Consider the following 21618-nt stretch of genomic DNA (forward strand, 5'->3'; position numbering starts at 1 on the left):
CGGCGGTAAACAATTATTCACAGAATAACACACATTACAAAGTTATACAACTTGTCTGTGAATGGCCCCCTTCCCGTGTCCCACCACCCCCACCCGTGTACCCGGAAGTGTGCTGCGCTATACATACCTGTGACGTGCCGACTCGTCTCCGATCTTCAGTCAGCGATGTCGCGATCTTCAGTCAGTCTGCCGCGTCATCGGCTGCTCAGCCGCTATTGACTGAGCATAACTGTGCTCAGCCAATCGCGGGTGAGCAGCCGATGACGCGGCCACGTCATCAGCTGCTCAGCCGTGATTGGCTGAGCATAACTGTGCTCAGCCAATCGCAGCTGAGCAGCCGTTGACGCGGCCGCGTCATCAGCTGCTCAGCCGCGGTTGGCTGAGCCAAACTGTGCTCAGCCAATCGCGGCTGAGCATCTGATGACGCTGAAGAGGGCGGCCGGCACTCAGGACGCTCGGAGGGATTCGGCCGGGCCGTCCGAAGACGACATCGCAGACTGAAGATCGGAGACGAGTCGGCACGTGACAGGTATGTATAGCGCACCACACTTCCGGGTACACGGGTGGGGGTGGTGGGACACGGGGAAGGGGGCCATTCACAGACATAACATACATTACAAAGTTGTATAACTTTGTAATGTGTGTTATTCTGTGAATAATTGTTTACCGCTGCACTACCCCTTGGTGGGAGTTGGGGGGGGGCATCATACAACACGCTACACTAACATTCCTGCACATCTTATCCCCCCAAAAATAGAGCATTTCAGACACTGATGGGGTAGGGGTGGGAAATAGAGGATAGGGAGGGGGACTAACACAGGCCAAAAGCTTTATTGAAAGACAACACCAGATGAAGAGAGAGGTGGAAGAAGAGGGGTATCAATCCTTTTCTGATCTGTCCTCTGAGCCAGGATCAGTCCATGGCAGTCCAGAACGAACATCCTCTCCTTTTTCAAGATGAGGTGGTCCCTCTCCAGCCATATAGTGTCCTTTAAGGGGTAGTGCGGCGGTAAGCATGCCACGTCATCAGCTGCTCAGCCGTGATTAGCCGAGCACAGTTATGCTCAGCCAATCGCGGCTGAGCAGCTGATGACGCGGCAGACGGCGGCCGGCACGAGGGACGGTCGGAGCCGTTTGGCCGGCCGCCCGAAGATTACATCATTGTCACAAGATGGCGGTCGAGGGTCGACACGGATCAGGTGAGTATAGAGCACTACACTTCCGGGTCTAGTGTGAGTGGTAGGTTGTATAACTTTGTAATGTGTGGTATTTAGTGAATAATTGTTTAGCGCTGCACTACCCCTTTAAAACAGTTTATAAGGCGCCAGGCATCACGGATTGCTTCATTGGTATAATTCCCACGCAACAGACTGTACACTGGTATAGCAGTCTGTTTCTGGGTACAGTATCTCTGAGTTTTAGTTGCAGAGTGTCCAACAGGCCCTGAGCAAAATGGCCCTGCTAAAGAGGTGTCACAAAAAATAAGGGCTCATGTGGGTCTGTAGGTGAAAAAATGCAAGTGCTATGGCCGCAAATTAAGACACCTAGGGGGGAGATTTATCAAACATGGTGTAAAGTGACACTGGCTCAGTTGCCCCTAGCAACCAATCAGATTCCACATTACATTTTCCAAAGAGCCTGTGATGAATGAAAAGTGAAATATGATTGGTTGCTAGGGGTAACTGGGCCTGTTTCACTTTACACCATGTTTGATAAATCTTCCCCTAGTCGCTAAGACTTTACAGCTATTTTTTAAGTAAAAACTCATTTTTGGTAAATTAGGTTATTGACAAATATATTAGGAATCACATCAAATGGAGGGAATGTGAAACAATAGTGATCATTTAAGGCCTATAGAAAATCTATGGCACAGTCCGTGTGTGGATTGTGCCATACTAGTTGCTTTGGAAAGATGTTAGTATGCATTTCTATACCTTTAGTAACCTTGTTACTGATATCTGCTTTACTTAAAAAGATTTTTCTTACTCCTGAAATCCTTCAAAAACATAATAGTAAGAGTAGGTATATATTATTTTGCTGCTTACATTACATGACAAATGTATCTTAGTCCTTTTCAATGTTATTTATTGAGGATTTTGCATGGACAAGGTAAGAAAACCTGCCTGCCTGGGAAATATTTCCCTGTGCAACACAAAGACATTTTGAAATATTGGTTATATAAGAGCACCAGCCTTCCTTACAAGTCAGGCAATCCGTGCTAAGACTGTTCAATCCCCAGGTCTTATGCCCTGAAGGCAGTTTCGCAGATCCTTCCTTATCTCTATATAAAGGTTAATCTCAGAGCCTGAATCCATTGTCATCCACAGATAGCAGGTGCGATGGAGGAAGCAATAGGTCTGAACATGGAAGGTGTGAAGAAGAAAATTTATCATGGTGGCACAGGAGACCTGCCTAAATTTATCACTGGATCGAAGGTTTGTGTACAGGAGTGTTGCTTTGTATGTTCTGTAAGTGAGCACTGTATAGATTACCAGATAATGCTACACAATATAACCCTTCCGTGTCTGTATCTGTGCAGGTGTATGATTGTAGACATGAGATACATGATTGTGTATTATAAAGTAAAATTTATATATATTGTGTTCACTCTGAGAACTGGAAAGAGCTGATTGAAGTTTTAACTCTATAATTTCCAGAGTGCAATGTGGAATGTTCATTTCCTATTGAACATTTGAGCATGCTCGAATCCTGTCGTTTGCCAGTTAAATATGGGTGGCTGAAGAAGTTGGATGGAGCACTAGGGAGTCCAGGAAAACATGGATACAGCCTATGGCCATGTTCATACAGCGTAAGAGACCGGCCGTTCCGTGACCTGGCCGGGTCATGGAACAGCCGGTCTCTGAAAAGATCATCCCAGCCGCTACTGCAGTACCGGACGGATGATCTTTAGCCCCGCAGAGTTCTGATGCAGGCTCATCTGTGCGCGCCCGCATCAGAACTCCTCACTGCACACTATGGAGCGAGCAGCCAGAGCCGCTCGCTCCACAGTGTGCACTGACAGGGTTTTCTATGGCTGCTATTCAGTTGTTTGCGGCGCCGCTAGGAATCCCGGCCGGAGCATATACTATGTGTATACGCTCTGTCCAGGATCCCATAGGCAGCAAAGGCATGTATATTTTCGTAAAACGGCCATGGTTTTTACGAAAATATACGTTGTGTGAACATAGACTATGGTTGCAGTTTAACACTCTGCTCCCCATATGTTTGGCCGCATCGAACCATTAGTTATTGAAGGTGTATGGTCACCTTAGGGTGCCTTCACACATACCGTATCACTGCGTTTTTAACGCTGCGTTTTTATCGCTGCGTGTTTGGTGCGATTTTTACATGCCAGTTTTGATTTTCATGTGAAAATCAAAACTCGCATGTAAAAATCGCACCAAAAACACAGCGTTAAAAATGCAGCGATACGGTACGTGTGAAGGCACCCTTAATAGAGTTTAAATGTTGCTGTAACACTATGTGGATGGAATAAACACTGTTTCTTTTTCACCACAATTAACTTCTGGTGTGCTGCGGCCATCTCCACTTTTGATGATGGACCAAAGTTGCCTGCACCCTATCATCTAATTTAAACGTGCTGCTTTCTTTAAACTGATATAGATAGTCAGTGTAAACACAGCAGCATGACCAGTGTGTGGGTGCCAGTCACTCTAGCCTTAACCTTGGGCTTTACTTATGTAGAAACAAAATCTCTAAAAGTTTAAAGCGAAACAACGTGAGTTGTGCTTCGTTTCATAACAAGGAAGTGCAGCACAGCGATCATAAGGTACATGAAATGTTTCTGCGGCCTCTCACCGCTTGCAGATGGCAGCAAGAGACCACAGAAATGTTACATATACCTTATGATTGCTGTGCTGCACTTAGGCCTTATTCACACGCCCCGTAATTTACGGATCCGTATTTACAGATCAGAGTTAGTGCACATTGATGTCTATTGGGCTATTCACACTATCAGTAGCAGAAATGGATGAAAATCAATCCTGAAAAAAAGGACAGATTTTTTACAGATCCTGTCATTGAAATCAATTGTTTACGAATTGTTTACGGATTGTAACATGTTTGGCATCCGTATTTACGTAAAAAAATGCAACTTGAAAAGCAGTGAGTTTTTTTAAAACTGATTTACAGAAATATGGATGCAATATGGAAGTCCAATCTGTAATTTTTAGCGGGTTGTTTCAGGACCAGAAAATATTACTGAACGTATGCCTAAGGCCTAACTCATGTTGTTTCACTTTAGATAGATAGTGAGACAGAAAAGAAATACATAGATAGATAGGAGATTAGATAGATAGATAGATAGATAGATAGATAGATAGATAGATAGATAGATGGAAAAGAGATAGATAGATAGATAGATAGAATAGAAAAGAGATAGATAGATAGATAGATAGATAGATGGAAAAGAGATAGATAGATAGATAGAATAGAAAAGAGATAGATAGATAGATAGATAGATAGATAGATAGAAAAGAGATGGATAGATAGATAGATAGATAGATAGATAGAAGATAGATAGGTAGATAAATAGATGAGACAGAGTTCAGTAATTTAGTATTTTATTCTTCTGCACCTTTATTTCTATTCTTTACCTTGCTATTGGCCACCATGCTAATGAAGTAGAGCTTCTATTACAGTATATCAGAATGTAATATAATTGTATAGTCATAGCAACACATCATTAACAAAGTAAGAACTGCTTTGCCCCAGTTGCTCTTTTGCTGCTCAGTATGTGTAGCCTGGGATTTCCATGGCATTATCACTTAGGACTATAAGATTACACCGCAGCAGATGGTGACACATTTAATGACAAGTTTAATGAATACCTTTATTGATGAAATGTGCATTCTAGGAGATTTCTAATAATGTAAAAGTTTCAGCAGAGAACCACAAAACAACGCGGAGGGAAAGCATCTTAGCCCAGGAAAGGCTGTGCTGACACCATCAATAAATATGTTTATGCAGATCCAGGCGGCTTGTGAGTCTGTAATCCTGCAGACTGAAAGGGAGAAAGGTCAGAAGGTACATAGTGTTATTAGTCAATGTACCCATGGCATCTGAATGCTTTTAAATACATATTTCTTTCAACATCATTCCTTTTGCCAAGCAGTTCAATGTTTTTCATGGTAATAAAAGCATGCCTGGCCTTTGTTCTGTACAGTTAGGCGCATGGATGGATGAACCAGGCTGAACAGATTGGGGTTGGGAGTAAAGGCTTCACAATTTACTAAGTGCTCACATTGACTTTCACTTAGATTAGTTATTACGAGTAAATGACAGCTTTTCTTTTTTGCATTAGGAACAAATTCCTGAAATCCAAAACCGATAAAAACATATTGGGAAGAATGTAATACAGCAAAGATCTATATCAAGAATGTATTTTAAGGGGGTTTTCTATCCTAAAAAAGACCATTAATATTAGATTGTTGGGGGATAATAATTAAAGTGGCCCTGGCAAAAAAATAAATAAATAAAAAAAATCATCTCTGGGTTATGTCACAAGCTGTTATCAGTCAGGGTCTGAGAGTTCTCTAGATATAGGTGGATGAAGTGAATGGTAGTATACTCCACTCCTGGCTATCCAGTTGTAGTAGACAGCTTCATTATAAGTCTATGTGACCATCTCCTGAAGTTGGATGGAGATCACAGCCAGCTAGAGAGTAAAGTATGCTACCACCCACTTCACCTGGATATATTTAGATATCAGTAGGGGTCGGACTGAATATTCAGACACTAACCAATCAAAGCTTTCAACATGTTCCTGCGACATGTCAAAAAAGTTTTGTAATGACAGGGACACTTGGTTTTGTACATTTCATAGTGGCTGTACTTGGTACTGAGGCTCTCTGCTTCTCAAGAGGCTGGGACTAAGCTGCAAAAAGTGGCTGGGACTAAGATGCAGGTAAAGCAACAGCAAAATGTACAGAGCCATGTGTGACAAGAAATGAAGGGAACACAGAGCTCAGAAGATTGCTGCAGTATATTTCGTCATCTGATCAGTAGGGTTACTGAAAGCCAGACCCCACCAATCTAAGATTGAAGGCCTATCTGCTGTCTTGCTAAATTCTCCAGCTTGATCACATATGACATCCTATAAAGTAAGGAAGGTAAAGTATAAGACAGAAAAAAAGCAGAGCACTTATCACTGAACTCTCTTTATGTCTATGAGAAACATGACCTCTGATTCCAGAAATACAACGTAGCTGATTTTTGTGGCAGTATTTGCATTGTCGGCCAGCCCCCAGTGCTTCATGCCTGGCCAGTGCTAGGTAATAGACCAGCGTTGTGAGTGGGAACCGAGTGGCGGTTCAAAAAAAAAATACCGCAGCACCAGCATCCCAGCAACCGTCTATTCATGTAAAAAACAAAAAAGCGATGAACCAGTGGTAAGATAAGAACAGGGCATAATAATCTCGGCCATACAAAGGATACACACCCACGCCCAGGACTAGCTACAGTTATAGGCTATAAGAGCGCTGCACAACTCTGTGTCCGTCACATGACCAGGACAGATTTCTATCAACTGGAAGTAAACAGTAAAGGTTCCTACTAGACGACTACAAGCAAAGATCCTGAAAACCATGAGAAATTTACTCAGAAAATAAAAAAACTTTAAGGCGTATTCCCACCTGGGGTAGTTATGCCCTATCCAGAGTATGCGCAGAATAGGGCATAAATTAGAGATTGCAGTGGGTTTGACCACTGAGGACCCTCACAATCTGTGGAGATTTCAAGGTCTCCGTTCTCTAAGATAGCGGGGACCCCCAGTGGTCTGATCCCCACAATCAATTAGTTATGCCCTATTCTGTACATACTTTGCATAGGGCATATCTACCCTAGGTGGGAATACCCATTTAGAGAAAGAATAAACTTTGTTTGCTAAAACTGTAATATTCCTATGCAAATTTGACACAAGCATGATACAGGTACTTTTCTTGTATCATGATACATGTCCTGAACTAACTGTGGGTACTCGCTCGTAGGCAACCATAAAGCTGCTAGCATGAATGAATAGACCTCTGCTTAGGCGGTGATAACCATAGTATTATATATTGTGGAACTGACCTTAAGAAACAGATTGTAGTGCTTTGGGTGTGCTGTAAAGGCATTTTGTGGACATTTAGAGGAATGAGGAATTGTGGATTTGGGCATGGCTACCAATATGTGTGTTTGGGAAGTCTAAATAACAGAAAGGCTGCAGGCACTGGGTCTTGGATAGAATGCCAAAAGTTGCGGTTAATGAGAAATAAATATCATTGTCATTCAGGTTGCGACAGAATTGTTTTATACAAACACCCTCTGAGGATTTATCATCAAATATGTTTTTCTTGATCTAAGTAACTTCTAGAAGAACTAAGTCAGCGTATTTCCTCAGTTAATTAGGCTACAACAGAAATGAAATAAGTCCCCTGATCCCTTCCATTTTTAATTGTATTTCATTGCCAGTGTTATATAGGCCCTGGGTGGCAGCACATTGCTACATGGTGTAATTAATCTTGCTGTGTTTATGAAAATATATCACTTGTACTAAAAATTATAAAGGAGAATTTAGCCAAAACTGGATTTTTACTCCTTCCACATTTCAATCACTATCCAATGTTCCTATAGTTCTTTCTAAAAATAGCATCTCTGCAATGTATAAAATGGTCCTAATACAGGTCTTATTTAACCCTTTTCCTGAAGCTGGCAATACATTAGAGATTTCAGACGGAAATTCTAATGACCTGGTGTTCATGGTTCATTTTTTAATAAAAACCCCATAAGTTAAAAAGGAAAAATGACCTTTACAGTTATGCATGGCCTGGTCCAAGGTTCCATGGAAATGATGCTGATCTGATTTTAGACAGGAATAAAGGTCCTATTACACAAAGCGATTATCAGTCCATATCAGCTGTTATGGCCGATAATCATCTTGTGTAATAGAAGACAACGATCAGCTGATATGCACAATGTCGGCTGATCGTTGTCTTTCAACATGTTGAAAGATCAACGATCGCTGTAGCAGCGATATGCTGCTGCCACTCTGTGTAATAGGGGGGATTAAATTCAGACACAGTAAAGGGCAGAATACACAGGAGAGCTACAGGTTGCAAAACAACAACAACTCCCATCATGAACTATCAACTTGACATGATAGGGGTTGCAGTTCCACAGTCTGGAGCGTTACAGGTTAGGGAACACAGTCCATATTACTCCCTTTCCCCAGTAATACCTCTTTCTCCTTACTCCTGCTGTGCTCCAATGCTCTGTCCTCTTCTGGTCAGGTCTAGATGCTGCATAATGTAGGTGGAGCTAATCACTGCTCCACCTACACGTGGCAGGACAGGGAACACAGGGCTCCTCTCTCTTGCCACTCAGCTAATCACTTGTATCTGCACTAATATGAGTGAATAGGGGAAGAGCTGCTCACCTCAGTTCTCCCAAACTGGCAGTAATTTTCACAGTTGATTCAGGAGAACTGCAGAGTGAAAGCTTGTGGCGAGGGGGGCCAGCAGACCCCCCAAGCATATGGGCCCCCTCATAATGACAGCCCTTGTAACTCTTATCGCTATGCCACTCGTCATTCACACCTAGTAAAATTATTCACGCCTCTTCATCCTTATATTTCTTATAATGACATAAAAGTCACTAGGATTGTATAGGGTTAACAATTTTTTTTTTGTTTCGGTTAGGACTACATGGCAGTGATATGACTAAAAATTGGTGTCATACTACACTTGAGTATGCTGTGTTGCATCTAAAGTGAATAGTGTTGCACAGTGTCGAGTTAGGCCAAGTCTACATTAATCCGGCAATCCAGCGGGGTTTCCCTCTGACGCAGTAGAAAAGCATCAGAGGGAAATGCATCTTTGAACTCATCACATTATTTTCAATAGGAAAGTTTAAAGCATCTGGCGTGCTTATAGTGCTGTCGAATCGCCCGACACGCCATTTCTTGCAGTGTTCTGTTGTACTTTCTGCCTATTGATGGAAATAAAAGGATAGAAAGCCGGATGACAACTGATACCTTTTTGGCATTTGTTGTGTTGACACTAAAACGGATGCAACTGATAAACATAAACCCAGCCTAAGTGACTGTGTACTCACAAATCACTGCATACCCCTTGCTTTAGAAAACTTAAAGTGGTTTTATCAAAATATAACACACACAAAAAGTGTACAAAAACACAAAAGTATAACCTTAGATACAATTCACATGTAACCATAAAATGCAAAACAGCATGTAGAGATACAGTATGTACAGTGCACAAATGTAGCATCTACTTATATGCAACACCCTGGACAGATAGTCTCGCCAGAGCACATATATACACGCTATGATTAAATAATCACTGGTGTAATTAGGTCTTTCTGATAATCCGTCAAACCAATAAGAAGAACTGGACAAATTGGCCCAACCAAGCGTAAAGGAAAAATTCAGCAGGACCTGAGTAACTTGAAGCACATAGTGGAGTTCAGAATTGATAGGACACGAATCACGGCAGAAGTCAGTCACAGCGATGTGTGTTATTAACCTTATACATAGACTTTGATTCCTCTGATAGCAGTAAATGTGACTCTTTGTAAACTTCATCTTAACTATAATTACTTTTTCTTTGTCTCATGTAAATAAAAGAGTTTTTTGTTTGTTTTTTTAAATGAAAGGGCAAAGTTTTTGAGAATTACAGATCATCCATGCATGAGCATTGGTCATAAATTTAAATGGCATCAAAGAGAAACCTTGATGAGTTCATTAATAATCTTCAAGCACTTCTAAATAATGGATGAACATTATCACAAAAGAACATCAGAAATAATCAGGGAGAATGTTCCTTACAAAACAGAGATAAGAAATATAAAATGATTTTCCAGTAGTTTAAGAGTAATAGCTCAGTGCAGTGTATACAAGATACTGAGATTACAGCTCTGAAATTGTGTAATGGCACAGATGCCACATACACTTATGAGCTCGGTAAATCATTGCAGAGACTGAGATGGTGTTATGCAGCGAATATCAGGTACCCACCATCCTATCACAATACTCAACATACTATGTTGTTTGCATGGTAAGAAGTTCACTGAGCTACATTGCTTCTGTTTGTAACATAGATTTATTGTATCATTACTAGACATGAGCAAACCTCAAGCATGCTCGAGTCCATCCGAACCCGATCGTTCAGTATTTGAAAACATGGATACAGCCAATGATTATATCCATGTTTTCTACATAGCCTTAGGGCTTTATGCAACTTCAGCAGCCACCGCTAATCAAATGCCGAATGATCGGGTTCGGATGGACTCCAGCATGCTCCAGGTTCTCTCATCTCTAATCATTACATTTTACTTTATAGCAGCTGCTTGTATTATGATAAAGCATTACCACTGTTGGCACTAAGGGTATGTTCACACTGAGCAAATCAGGACAATTCCGCAGCGGAACTTTATGCCACGGAATCCCGCCTGTCTCAGTGTGGTATTGACCCTCTATGAGAGTGCGTGCGCTCCACTGCTACCGCGGCTCTCCACTCAGAGAAGTGACATGCGCATGCCCTCCCATTTACTCACTGCAGGACACTGAGCACGGCAGGAATTCTTCCATATTTGCTTAATGTGAACATACCCTAAAACTGGTTGGCATTAGAGATGAGTGAACTTTGATTATGTTTGGATTGATTCAAACCCGAACCCTTGGCATTTGATTGCCAGTGGCTGAAAACGTTGGATAAAGCCCAAGGAAGTCCTGGAAAACATGGATAGAGCCTATAGCCTATGGCTGTATCCATGTTTTCCAGATGGCTGCATCCAACTTCTTGAGCCACCGATTATCAAAAGCAGAGAGTTCAGGTTCGTATGAATCCAAACATACTCAAAGTTCACTCATCTCTAATTCCTGACACGACACCCATATCGATCAAATATTTGGCATTGCAATACATAGTGAACAGAGTTTGTCCCCATTCATGGTGCAGTGGTTGCACTGTGTAACTGCAGCTCAGCATAGGCCTATGGCTTATGGCTGTATCCATGTTTTCCAGAAAGCCTTAGGGCTGCATCCAACTTCTTGAGCCACTGATTATCAAAAGCAGAGAGTTCAGGTTTCGACAAATCCAAACATACTCAAAGTCGTCTTCTCTAATTCCTGACATCCATATCGATCAACTGTTTGACACTGCAATACATATTGAACAGAGTTTGTTTCCATTCATTGTGTAATGGTTGCAGTGGCGTAGCTACTATAGAGGCAAGGTAGGCAGCTGCTATAGGGCCTGTGGGGGAGGGGGGCTCAGGGATGCACAGGGAAAATAAGAGCTGTCCTGTGTCTTTCTGCTTAACCCCTTATGTACTGCAGTGTATAGGTGACCCAGTGTTCACTTACACGCTGCAACACAAAAAAAAAGGCTTAATAGGCATAGGACAAGGAGATCTCTGATTCACTGCTCTGATAACCCCTGACCTCCATTCTCCAGCTGCTGCAATCAAGTAGGAAAATGTGCAGAGCTCTATCCAAAGGTCAGGGGTTATCAATGCAGGAGCAGTGAAACATAGATCTCCTTGTCTTCCTTTTTTAACTTTTTTTTTTGTGTATGGCAGCACGTAAGAGAATATTGGGTCACTCACACACTGCAGTACATTAGGGGTTAAGCTGAAGGTAGTCTGCTCCTGCTCCTACAGAATGCATTTAATCATAAGGGCTCCTAATGGGCCCTTATAGTTTAAATACAGTGGACTGACAAAACAAGCAGCCATTGGTTTTCTGCTCTGCCAGTAACTATTGTAGCTGCAGGCACAAGAGATTAAATTTTTTGGCCACATTACCGAGTATGTATATATATATATATATATATATATATATATATATATATATATATATATGCAGTGCTTTGTGTTGTGTAAAGGGGAGGGGGGCCCCTTACAGTTTTTTGCTATGGGGCCCCATGAATCCTAGCTACGCCCCTGAATGGTTGCAATGTGTAACTGCAGCTCAGCATAGGCCTATGGCTGTAGCCATGTTTTCCAGGCACCCAACTTCTTGAGCCACCAGTTATAAAATGCAGAGAGTTCAGGTTCGGACAAATCCAAACATACTCGCAGTTCACTCATCACTAATTCCCGACACTCATATCGATCAGCTGTTTGGCATCCCAATACATAGTGAACAGAGTTTGTATCCATTCATTGTGTAGTGGTTGCAATGTGTAACTGCAGCTCAGCTCCTGTTCAAGTGACATGCACAATGTTGGCTGATCGTTGTCTTTCAAGAAATAGAAAAATCAACAATCAGGATAGCAGCAATCTGCTGCTGTTGCTGAATGGAATAGGGGCTGCGGCAGCAGACCCCCACTACCTTCTATGGGCTGCCCGGATGATCTAGCAATCAGCCCCACCCTGCACCTCCCCGCGGCCCCCCTAGCTCTTACCCGCTCGCTGCCAACACGCGTCATAGCACCGTCAGTGGGCAGGAAGCGAGGAGCAAGTGAGCGCTGACCTGACTCTTGTCACTTTGTGTAATAGGGACTTAACATGTCAAAAGATTTTAGGTTTTTTTTTTAATAAAAGTGACACTTTAAAGTAAAATACAGTCTCCTTTTACTGAAAGGGTGAATATAATGTACCCAATTATAAGTGTAACCACCTGCATTAAACAAGAGTGACACAGAATGTATTTTATCAGTTAAATTTAAGCTGTGCCTTTTACTACTACTGTACTGCACATAGAAATACTCTGTAGTAACAAAGTTGTTCTCTTCTTTCTTAAGGTGACATTCCATTTTCGAACTCTAAAATGTGATAGTGATAGAACAGTGATCGATGACAGCAAGAAAGTGGGAGTTCCAATGGAAATTGTTATTGGTAACATGTTCAAGCTGGAGGTATGGGAGATTCTGCTCACTTCAATGAGAATTGGCGAGGTGGCAGAATTTTGGTGTGATGTCACAGTAAGTATATTACGTTTTATAATTATTTATTAATTAGAATTCAAATGTTGTGAATTTAATAAAATATTGGAAGTCCTAATTTTTTGGCGCATCCTTTAGCTCAAATATTTATGTAAACGTTAAAGGGGTACACCGGCAATTTTCTTTTAGATTAACTGGTGTCAGAAAGTTATATAGATTTGTAATTTGCTTCTGTTTAAAAATCTCAAGTCTTCCAGTACTTCTCAGCTGCTGAATGTCCTGCAGGAAGTGGTATATTTTTTCCAGTCTGACACAGTGCTCTCTGCTGACACCTCTGTCTGTGTCAGGAACTGCCCAGAGCAATAGCAAATCCCCATAGAAAACCTTCCTCTAGAAAACATTATGGTTCTTTGGTAAATGTTATTGTTTCTGTGTCTCTTTTATTGTGACATGTAGAAGTTTACACCGTTTAGGAAGGAAGAAATACCACTGATCATCTCATAGCACTCATGGATCATAGTGGTGAGAATGAAAACTGCAAGGTGTCAGTATTATTTTAAAATATGTAAAGGGTATAGAAAAATACAAAAATATGTTTGAAATTAAAAACTTTATACTATTTATACTATAGGTCATTATCTGATGACACATTCCCTGTAAAGGATCTGTGGGATAATGTTTTGGTGCTAGATATTACAGTATACCTTTAGAGGTCTTCTAGAGTCCATGTAAATTTACTAATGCTCTCCTAGTTGGATTTGGGGTACCACTATTGCAAAAATCAGAGTCTGCTCTCAGGTAGGCTCTATGCATAGATCACTGATAACACTGATCTATACTATGCTATGGCATAGCATAGATCAGTATATGCAATCTATTAATTGCATGTTAAACTGTAAAATAAGAGTGTAAAAAAAGTGTAATAAAAAGAGTTTTTAAGGGTGCGTTCACACCTAAAGGATCTGCAGCAGATCTGCAGCAGATTTGATACTGTGTTCAGTTATTTAAATGAAATCTGCTGCAGAAAATCAGCTGCAGATCCTGTAGGTGTGAACACACCATAAAAGTATAAGAAAAAACATATAACCCCCCCCCCCCATAAAAGTTTAATATAACCCCTTGCCCAAAATATTTTTTAAAAAATACATAAACTAACTTAGTATAAATGGTAGTTTGGAATGGTCCGATCTATTAAAATATATCATTATTGTTCCCGCACGGTGAACGGCGTAAATGGAAAAAAAACACACACACACACCAGGATTGCTGATTTTTTTTTTAAATTATATATCAGAAAAAAAGATAAAAAGCTATAAAAACTTTTCCTTTACACCAATATGATATAAATAAAAACTAGAGATCATGGCGCAAAAAATCACTCCCCAACCAGCGCTGTAGGTGGAAAAATAAAAGCGCTATGGCTCTTAGAAATTGGGGAGGAACATTGCATTAATTTGACCCGGACATCTGTGCATCAATGGGCTCGGTTTTGAAGGGGTTATTTACCTTATAGTTATGAGATGTGCTGGAAAAACATGTTCAGTGCATAGAGGCTCGCAATGGTCAGGCTTGATGATCTGCTACTAATACAGATACCACAGGACCCTTTTAGAGGTCTTGTGGAGTCCATGTGTGAATGAGGTTGAGCAGTTCTGGCAGCACCAGGGGGGACCAACACAATATTGTAGTTAGTTAGCCTAATGGTAACATATACATATATAAAATAAAATATGATTATTATCAGTAAGCATTGCTGTGGATACAATTCATAGGCTCCTCTTTCACAACCATAAACAGCTGTCATTATATTAATTACGATGTCACCTGTCTGAATACCGGGCGAGGGTGCCTGCACTTATTTGCTCTTTTCCTGTCATTTAAATTGTAACAAATACTTTTCGATAGTTATTTTTACCATTACTTTTCCCCCTGATGCGATTTCTAAGTGAAGGAAAGTTCAGCACCAGCCAGCAGTACATGTAAAGTGCAGATCCCATTATGTGAAACGGACAGTTTTTAAAGGTCACCAGTCAAATAATATTGCTAGGCATTTATTGTCTGTCATACGTAAATATAAAGAAGATTGCTTCCTTTCAGACAAAGTGCCAGAAGTGCACAGAAAGTGGTATCACAGAGTTGGAAAGCTTTTTACTGGAGCTAACGCTTATCCTCTTTAAGTAAAATACAAACATAATATAAAAATAGACGGTAAATGTACACAAAAAGCTTTCCCACATGAGATATAATAAAATGTTATCACTGGAAATAAAAAAAATGCTCAGAAATAGAAAAAGTCTCCAAGAAAGGAAGCACCACTGGAAAAGTTTTTTATTTTTATTATTATAAATTTTTTTTACTATTTATATGAACAAATCTATTTATGTAATTAGTAAACATTCCATCAACGGGGTGAATAGACGTCACTTTTTATGTTCAGATACTGTCCTATTTCCTTTGGATTGATTCTGTGCAGACCCAGGGTCCAGTCTGGTAAGATGTATTTTTTCCAATTTGGTCCTGTGCTGCTGACCTTGTTTGACATGGTCCTGAAGAATGCACTTTCTATTCCAAAAGAGGAATAGAAAGTTTATCAAGTTATACTTGAAGAATCCTCCTTTTAACCTTTTAGTGCCCTTTCAGGGAAGGCCTGAATAAGTGAAATAATACTGCTCACTGCTCCTGGTTTCTGTGGCAAGTCCACACTGGTGGCTGATGCCTCCTGTCTTCTTTGTCTATGTAGCAACCAATGCCCAAAGAGGACATCAGGCCCTGGTAGCCTATATTGGTGGAACACTGCCACTACAGGTTGCCTGTTGATTAAGGGAATGTACACTCTACGGAAAAGAGGCGGAAACTTCAAGTGCATTCCTCTGCCAGTCCCATAGGCTCCATTATATTCGCAGGCAGTTTCCAAAGAATCGACATGTAAATTTTTTGGGTGGCGGAATTTGCCTGAGCATAGAATGGAGCCTATGGGACTGGCGGAACTTCAAGTCGGGACGCATAGCAGAATCCACTTGAAGTTTCCGCCTCTTTTCCGTAGTGTCCACATACCCTAAGGCTCTTTCCTTGCCTGCTGCTTCCTTGCAATTGTTTCTTTATAAGCTCCTTGCTCTTTGGATGGTTCTCTTGGTACAACTAATAGCTATGCCCTAATTACAATTCTCATACCCTGGCCTATCCGTTTCATGATCAATATACTGGGGATGACCCATGACCTCAATCTTGATTATGCCATTACTCCATCAGCTCTATTGCTGCCAATCTTTAACCATTCCGTGGCCAGTCCATGGAAATTTTATGGCAGCAAAGTCAATACCTCCTAAAGGTGAAATCGGCAGATTCCTTAGATGCCTTATCCCAGTTAAGATAGCACCAAATAGATTGTGGGGTAGAGAATCCACGTCTCTGCTACTTTACTGTAACAAAGTGTATTGGTAGATGGTAACTCTGGAAAGTAGCCTTATAACTTTAATATTTTTGTAAGGGTTATATATACAGTGGTGCCTTGAATTACGAGTATAATTCGTTCCAGGGCCGTGCTTGTAATCCAAATCCACTCTTAAACCAAAGCAAAATTTGGAAGGTGAAGGAGACTTGCTGGGTCAGAGTACAGTGCTGTAGACCCCGCTATGCAGACCCTTCCCCTCCCCCACTCCCCCTCCCACCCAGTACAGGGAGCTCTTAAACCAAAGCGATGCTCTTAAATCAAGTCACAATTTTGAAAAACTGTGAGCTCTTAAACCAAAACGCTCTTAAACCAAGTTACTCTTAAACCAAGGTACCACTGTAGAGTATACTGTATGTTATCATTTCCTTCTCAGTGCTCTATAAACTCAACAACTGACAACACAATAATAGCTTCTTAAGACTTTTAGAATTTGAGTGCATATTGTTTATAAGGAGGTTTTGACAAAGGTTTATTTTGGGGCCCTTTCTGAAATCCTTTTAACTGCAGGCTCATCATTTCTTAAGAAGATTAGCACAGTCCTTGAGTGATTGTGGAGTTTAGATGCGTAACATATGGTGATGCCTCCTCTCCCCTCTGCTGGCAGGCTGCAGGCAGCACTGTGTACAGGTGCAGTAAGCTCACTGGAGCCTGAGAGCATACAGAGCTACCAAGAGCTGCAATACCTCCAGTCTTACAAGCTTCCATGAATAATGCATTGGTATTCACATATAATGAGTTTATGTTTCCCCAGAGCTTTTCAAGAGTTATGTCTTTGATGGTATTTTATCCCTGACATGTTCACATCACGCATTATAACCTTATTTTACCTCTTCTAATGGATCAGCTCCATTACAGATGAGCAAACTGGTCCTCATAGACACGATTCATGGTGGAAAAAAAAAGCTATGCCCAGGATAATTGTACAAATGTACAACCTATTTAAAACTACAAATGGTTGATGTGTATGTATCACTTGTTGAAAAGCTATGGCTGTATTCACTCTTTGTCTTCATTGTTTAGCATTACAATACTCATTCTGATACAGATGACACAACGTCCAAAAGTGCACAAAGATGTGAATCGCTAGATTGTTATCCACCTACTGCTTAGATCAGAAAATATTTAACTTGTGTGCAAATTGCAACAATGTTTGTAGAGGAATTTTCCAGGGGATAAAAAAAATTATCTTAAAGTGATCTCGTCACCCCCTTCTTTTTTTTTTTTTAAATCAGATAATTTTTATTGAACATTTTTCAATTTTACAGCAAAATCAATGGTAGACCTTACCTATCCCTTTCCAGTGTCGGGTCCCCGATCGCGCTGCCTGGTACACTTGTCCCGCAGCCGCTTCCTGGTGTGAGCTGCCGCATGAGGCGTGATGTCTCAAGGCAGCTCAGCCATTCAGCGGCCGAGGCGGGACTTTGCTACAGTTGCTGAATGGCTGAGCTGCCTTGAGACATCACGTCTCATGCGGCAGCTCACACCAGGAAGCGGTCACGGAATGAGTGTACCGGGCGGCGCTGGAACGGTGTAGGTAAGTGACCTCCGCCGTCCATAACTACCCCCACCCTGGCCATATCTTAAAAATACCTCCACTACAACAGCATTATAGAAAGATGCCCTCTGCCAGGAATGGAGATCAGGCCCTTCAGTTTCTAGAATCGGGCTCCCAGCGGTTGAATAAAAAAGCAACAGAAAAGCAAATACTATATACATTTTAAAACATAACTATAGTTTCATATCATCTAGTAGGAATAAGTAATGTAGGACTCTTAACATGGAAGTCATAGTGACAGATTTCTTTTACATGTATCATACACATACTATATATACTGTACGTTATAGTTATGCTTAGTCTGATATTCTACTGAAAGCAGATAACCATGCATGGCAATTCAATGATTGTTTATGTAAGCTTATAATGAATGATTGGTGTAATTTAAGTTGTAATTAAAGTACATTGGCATGTAGGGGATAAGAGTCCTCATAAGATGAGCAGTAAACGCATCTCATCTCAGAGCAATTAAACAATTATCTGCTCCAGATCCTGTGATATTTATAAATGTGTTGGGAAGGAAAGCTTCAGTGGCCTCGCATGGCTCACATTCTTTTTGTGGAAGACATTGTTGCTGTACATCTCAGCTGATTCTTTAGTTCTTTTCCTATTAAAAGGCTTTTAATAAGACGGGAGGATTCCAAGCAAGATAAAAAGCCATTACGCTATATTCTACTGGAACAGAAAAGAATTGCTTCAAAGTGAATCTGTAACGGACTCCACACACCTCAAACTGCCGGTATCGGTCTTGAATACTATGTGTATACACTCTGGCCGAGATTCCATTCAGTGTCAATGCAAAGTATCTTTTGAATTAATCATGGCCATTGTTGAAAGTTACAACGGCCGTGATTAATTAAAGAAAATATGTTGCGTGAACGTGGCCTAAAGGATAACATTAGAGATGAGCGAACCAGGTTCGAGTCAATCCGAACCCGAACTTTCGGCATTTGATTAGCTGGAGCTGCTGAACTTGGATAAAGCTCTAAGGTTGTCTGGAAAACATGGATACAACCATTGACTATATCCATGATTTCCACATAGCCTTAGGGCTTTATCCAACTTCAGCAGCCACCGCTAATCAAATGCCGAAAGTTCGGGTTCAGATGGACTCGAGCATGCTCCAGGTTCGCTCATCTCTAGATAACATCCATCTGCATTTAGACTTTTTAAATTTTTTTAGTTTGGGATGATGATGTCGCCTTTATACCATTCTTTCACCAATTTCCCTCTTCTCAGCCTCTCAGCCGCCCTAGAGGAGCAGAAACATGGCTCTGTTTTGCTTGTTTGTTACTTGTGCTGAGGGTGAGAAGACTTTAGTGATGTCAAGTATCAGTGATAAAATCAATGCATTTTCCACTCATACTCAGCTTACAAAAATTTTGTTTCCTGGTCACTCTCTCTCCTAAGTCATTCTAGCTTTCAATCCTCTTCAGATCATTATGAAACACAACTCCCAATATTTTAGGCCTCCATTCACACAGACAATTTAATTTACCTCTGTGTCAAAGCATCTCATATTGCATTTTTTTCAATTACCTTGGAAACCAGAAACTCCCCAGAAGTATTGCTCTATCTAAGGAACTTTTGTTCTCACATACTATTACTATATTCTCCATATATCCAATGACTTTTAGAGTCTTTCCTTTACTCCGAGGCACATATAATCCTCCTATTACTTTATCTTTCCTCATGACTTGTATGAGGGTCTCGATTATGGTTATATTCAAGACGGGAGGCACTGACCACCTGGTAGAAAGAGTCCCTGAGCTCCTTAATAGCTGAAAGCTGGAATATCTGCTCAATGCCTGCCTGACACCTGGAAGATGAGTCTCAAGCAGGCTCAGGTATGGGAGAGGGAGGTGTTACAGATAGAAAGGTATCTTTTAGCTCCTTGATCTAACATCTATCTAACAGTGTCAACAGTTTGGAACGTGAATTGCAGCTGGCAGATTCCCTTCAAACAACATATTGGCTGTTAAAATTTATGGAATTGCCCCTTAAAGCTCCTTGTTTAGTAAATGCTTTAACACTTCAAAATTCGCATAATTTGCTGCAATGTAATCTCTACACAAAATCAGTAATTGTTAAAAATCAGACTAAAAGTAAAACCTAGCATTGGCTTTGTACAGTAGGAAACCTCCTGCAAAAATAAAATTGCTTGAAACTCACAAGTATTATTTACAGGAGAATATTAATATGATACATTTTAAGTAGCAAATGAAAATAACTAATAAGAATGTAACAATCTAATACATTTCTTCATAAAGGGGTATAAATTTATACAGCAAAAAGAAAACAACTTGCCTTTAATTTACCAGAATATTAATTTTATCACCTCATATACTTAGGCTGAGGCTGATAGTATAGTAATTACAGCACAGAGGGAGACTTCAATGATTGGTAAGTATAAAGTTAAAGCACACCTATCATTCCAGGTAAATTATCGAAAGGAGCTTTCTGTCTCTGTAAGTAATACCAGGATGTCTAACCTGAAGGCAACAGTATGATGTAGTTTTCATCTTTTTTCCCGGTTGCAGGTCCTATCTCCAATTGTCAGCCAAACCCTCTTCCTCCCTAGGCCACAGTTCTTTGCCAACTTAAAATGAACTAATGAACTATCCATTCTGATTTACTGCATGTCCAGGGTGGGTCCCCATGCTTCCCCAGCCTCAGTACTGTGATCAATGATTTGGCGGGATCAGGTGAGTATAGGGGGATCTAATGGGGGGTCGGGAGCCTGTCACCCCGGCACGGGGGGTGCCAGGTCTCCTTTAATTGGCAAAGTGAATTTCTGCTAAAACAGTTAACAAAATTTGCAAAAACAAACATTTTTTTTAAAAGATTCACTCTAAATTTTAAAATTCGCTTGTCTCTACTTGTAAGCCACAGTGAACATAGGGTGATGTCATTTGCTAGTATGTGGCCATAACTCAGGGCTTCTTTGGCAAGCAGCCAAGCATTGTGAGCCATATGTGGCTTCTGAGCCACTGGTTGGGGCCAGTGTACTAGAAGATGACCCGTTAGGCAGGAATGAATCTGTATGTATGTTTGTCTGTAATGTCTTTGATGCTTCTTGGTAGATGTTGTGGCAGTTTTTCAGCCAATGTAGAGAATATAAAAATTACAGTCAATAGCCTATAGTAGACATGTTCACTAGTGATGAGCGAATAGTGGAATATTCGATATTCGTACGAATATCTCCCAAATATTTGATCCAATTACAGTCAATGGGAACAAGTATTCGATTATTGAAAAACATCTATTCGACCACTTGGAGGTAAAAACCGGAAGCTGGGGGATTTGAACGCTTATCGAATATCTATCGAATAAATTTGCCTATACACACACACACACACACACACTATATCTATCTATCTATCTATCTATCTATCTATCTATCTATCTATCTATCTATCTATGTGTTGTGACCCCTCAACTTACTATGGCCTCAGGATACAATATTTTCAACATACAATGTTCCTTTCTGGATCATTGTAACTTGAGACCAGACTCAACATACAATGCTTCAGACAGAATCTGTGGCACATGTGTATCGGTATATGATTGACCAATAAAAGTGGCCATTTTACTGGTAAAACCCCAGTATTCCCTGTGTGCCTGTAGTGATTGGCTGTCTAGTGTCCTCTACCCCCATGTACCAGTCTGTCTTTTGCCTTCATGTAATGTTTTCTGATCTTGTATTGTTC

The 21618-nt window shown here is 40.7% G+C and overlaps 1 protein-coding gene across 6 annotated transcripts in view; it reads left to right on the forward strand.

The window, feature by feature from the left end:
- Window positions 1–1132: 1132 nt before the first annotated feature.
- AIPL1 (aryl hydrocarbon receptor interacting protein like 1) overlaps window positions 1133–21618 on the forward strand; it is a 41788-nt gene continuing 21302 nt past the window's right edge. The window contains exons 1-4 of one of the 6 annotated variants that reach the window (XM_069945033.1): window positions 1876–1914; window positions 2328–2435; window positions 4908–5046; window positions 12762–12941. In XM_069945033.1, coding sequence (XP_069801134.1) covers window positions 2392–2435; window positions 4908–5046; window positions 12762–12941 — 363 coding nt within the window. In that variant the 5' untranslated portion in view covers window positions 1876–1914; window positions 2328–2391. Of the gene's footprint in view, window positions 1200–1875; window positions 1915–2021; window positions 2110–2327; window positions 2436–4907; window positions 5047–6053; window positions 6132–12761; window positions 12942–21618 lie in introns of those variants that run through there. The other 5 variants (XM_069945032.1, XM_069945036.1, XM_069945037.1 and 2 more) reach the window with 5 other exon arrangements.

This window comes from Dendropsophus ebraccatus, chromosome 11 (assembly GCF_027789765.1).
Source record: "Dendropsophus ebraccatus isolate aDenEbr1 chromosome 11, aDenEbr1.pat, whole genome shotgun sequence".
NCBI lineage: Eukaryota > Metazoa > Chordata > Amphibia > Anura > Hylidae > Dendropsophus > Dendropsophus ebraccatus.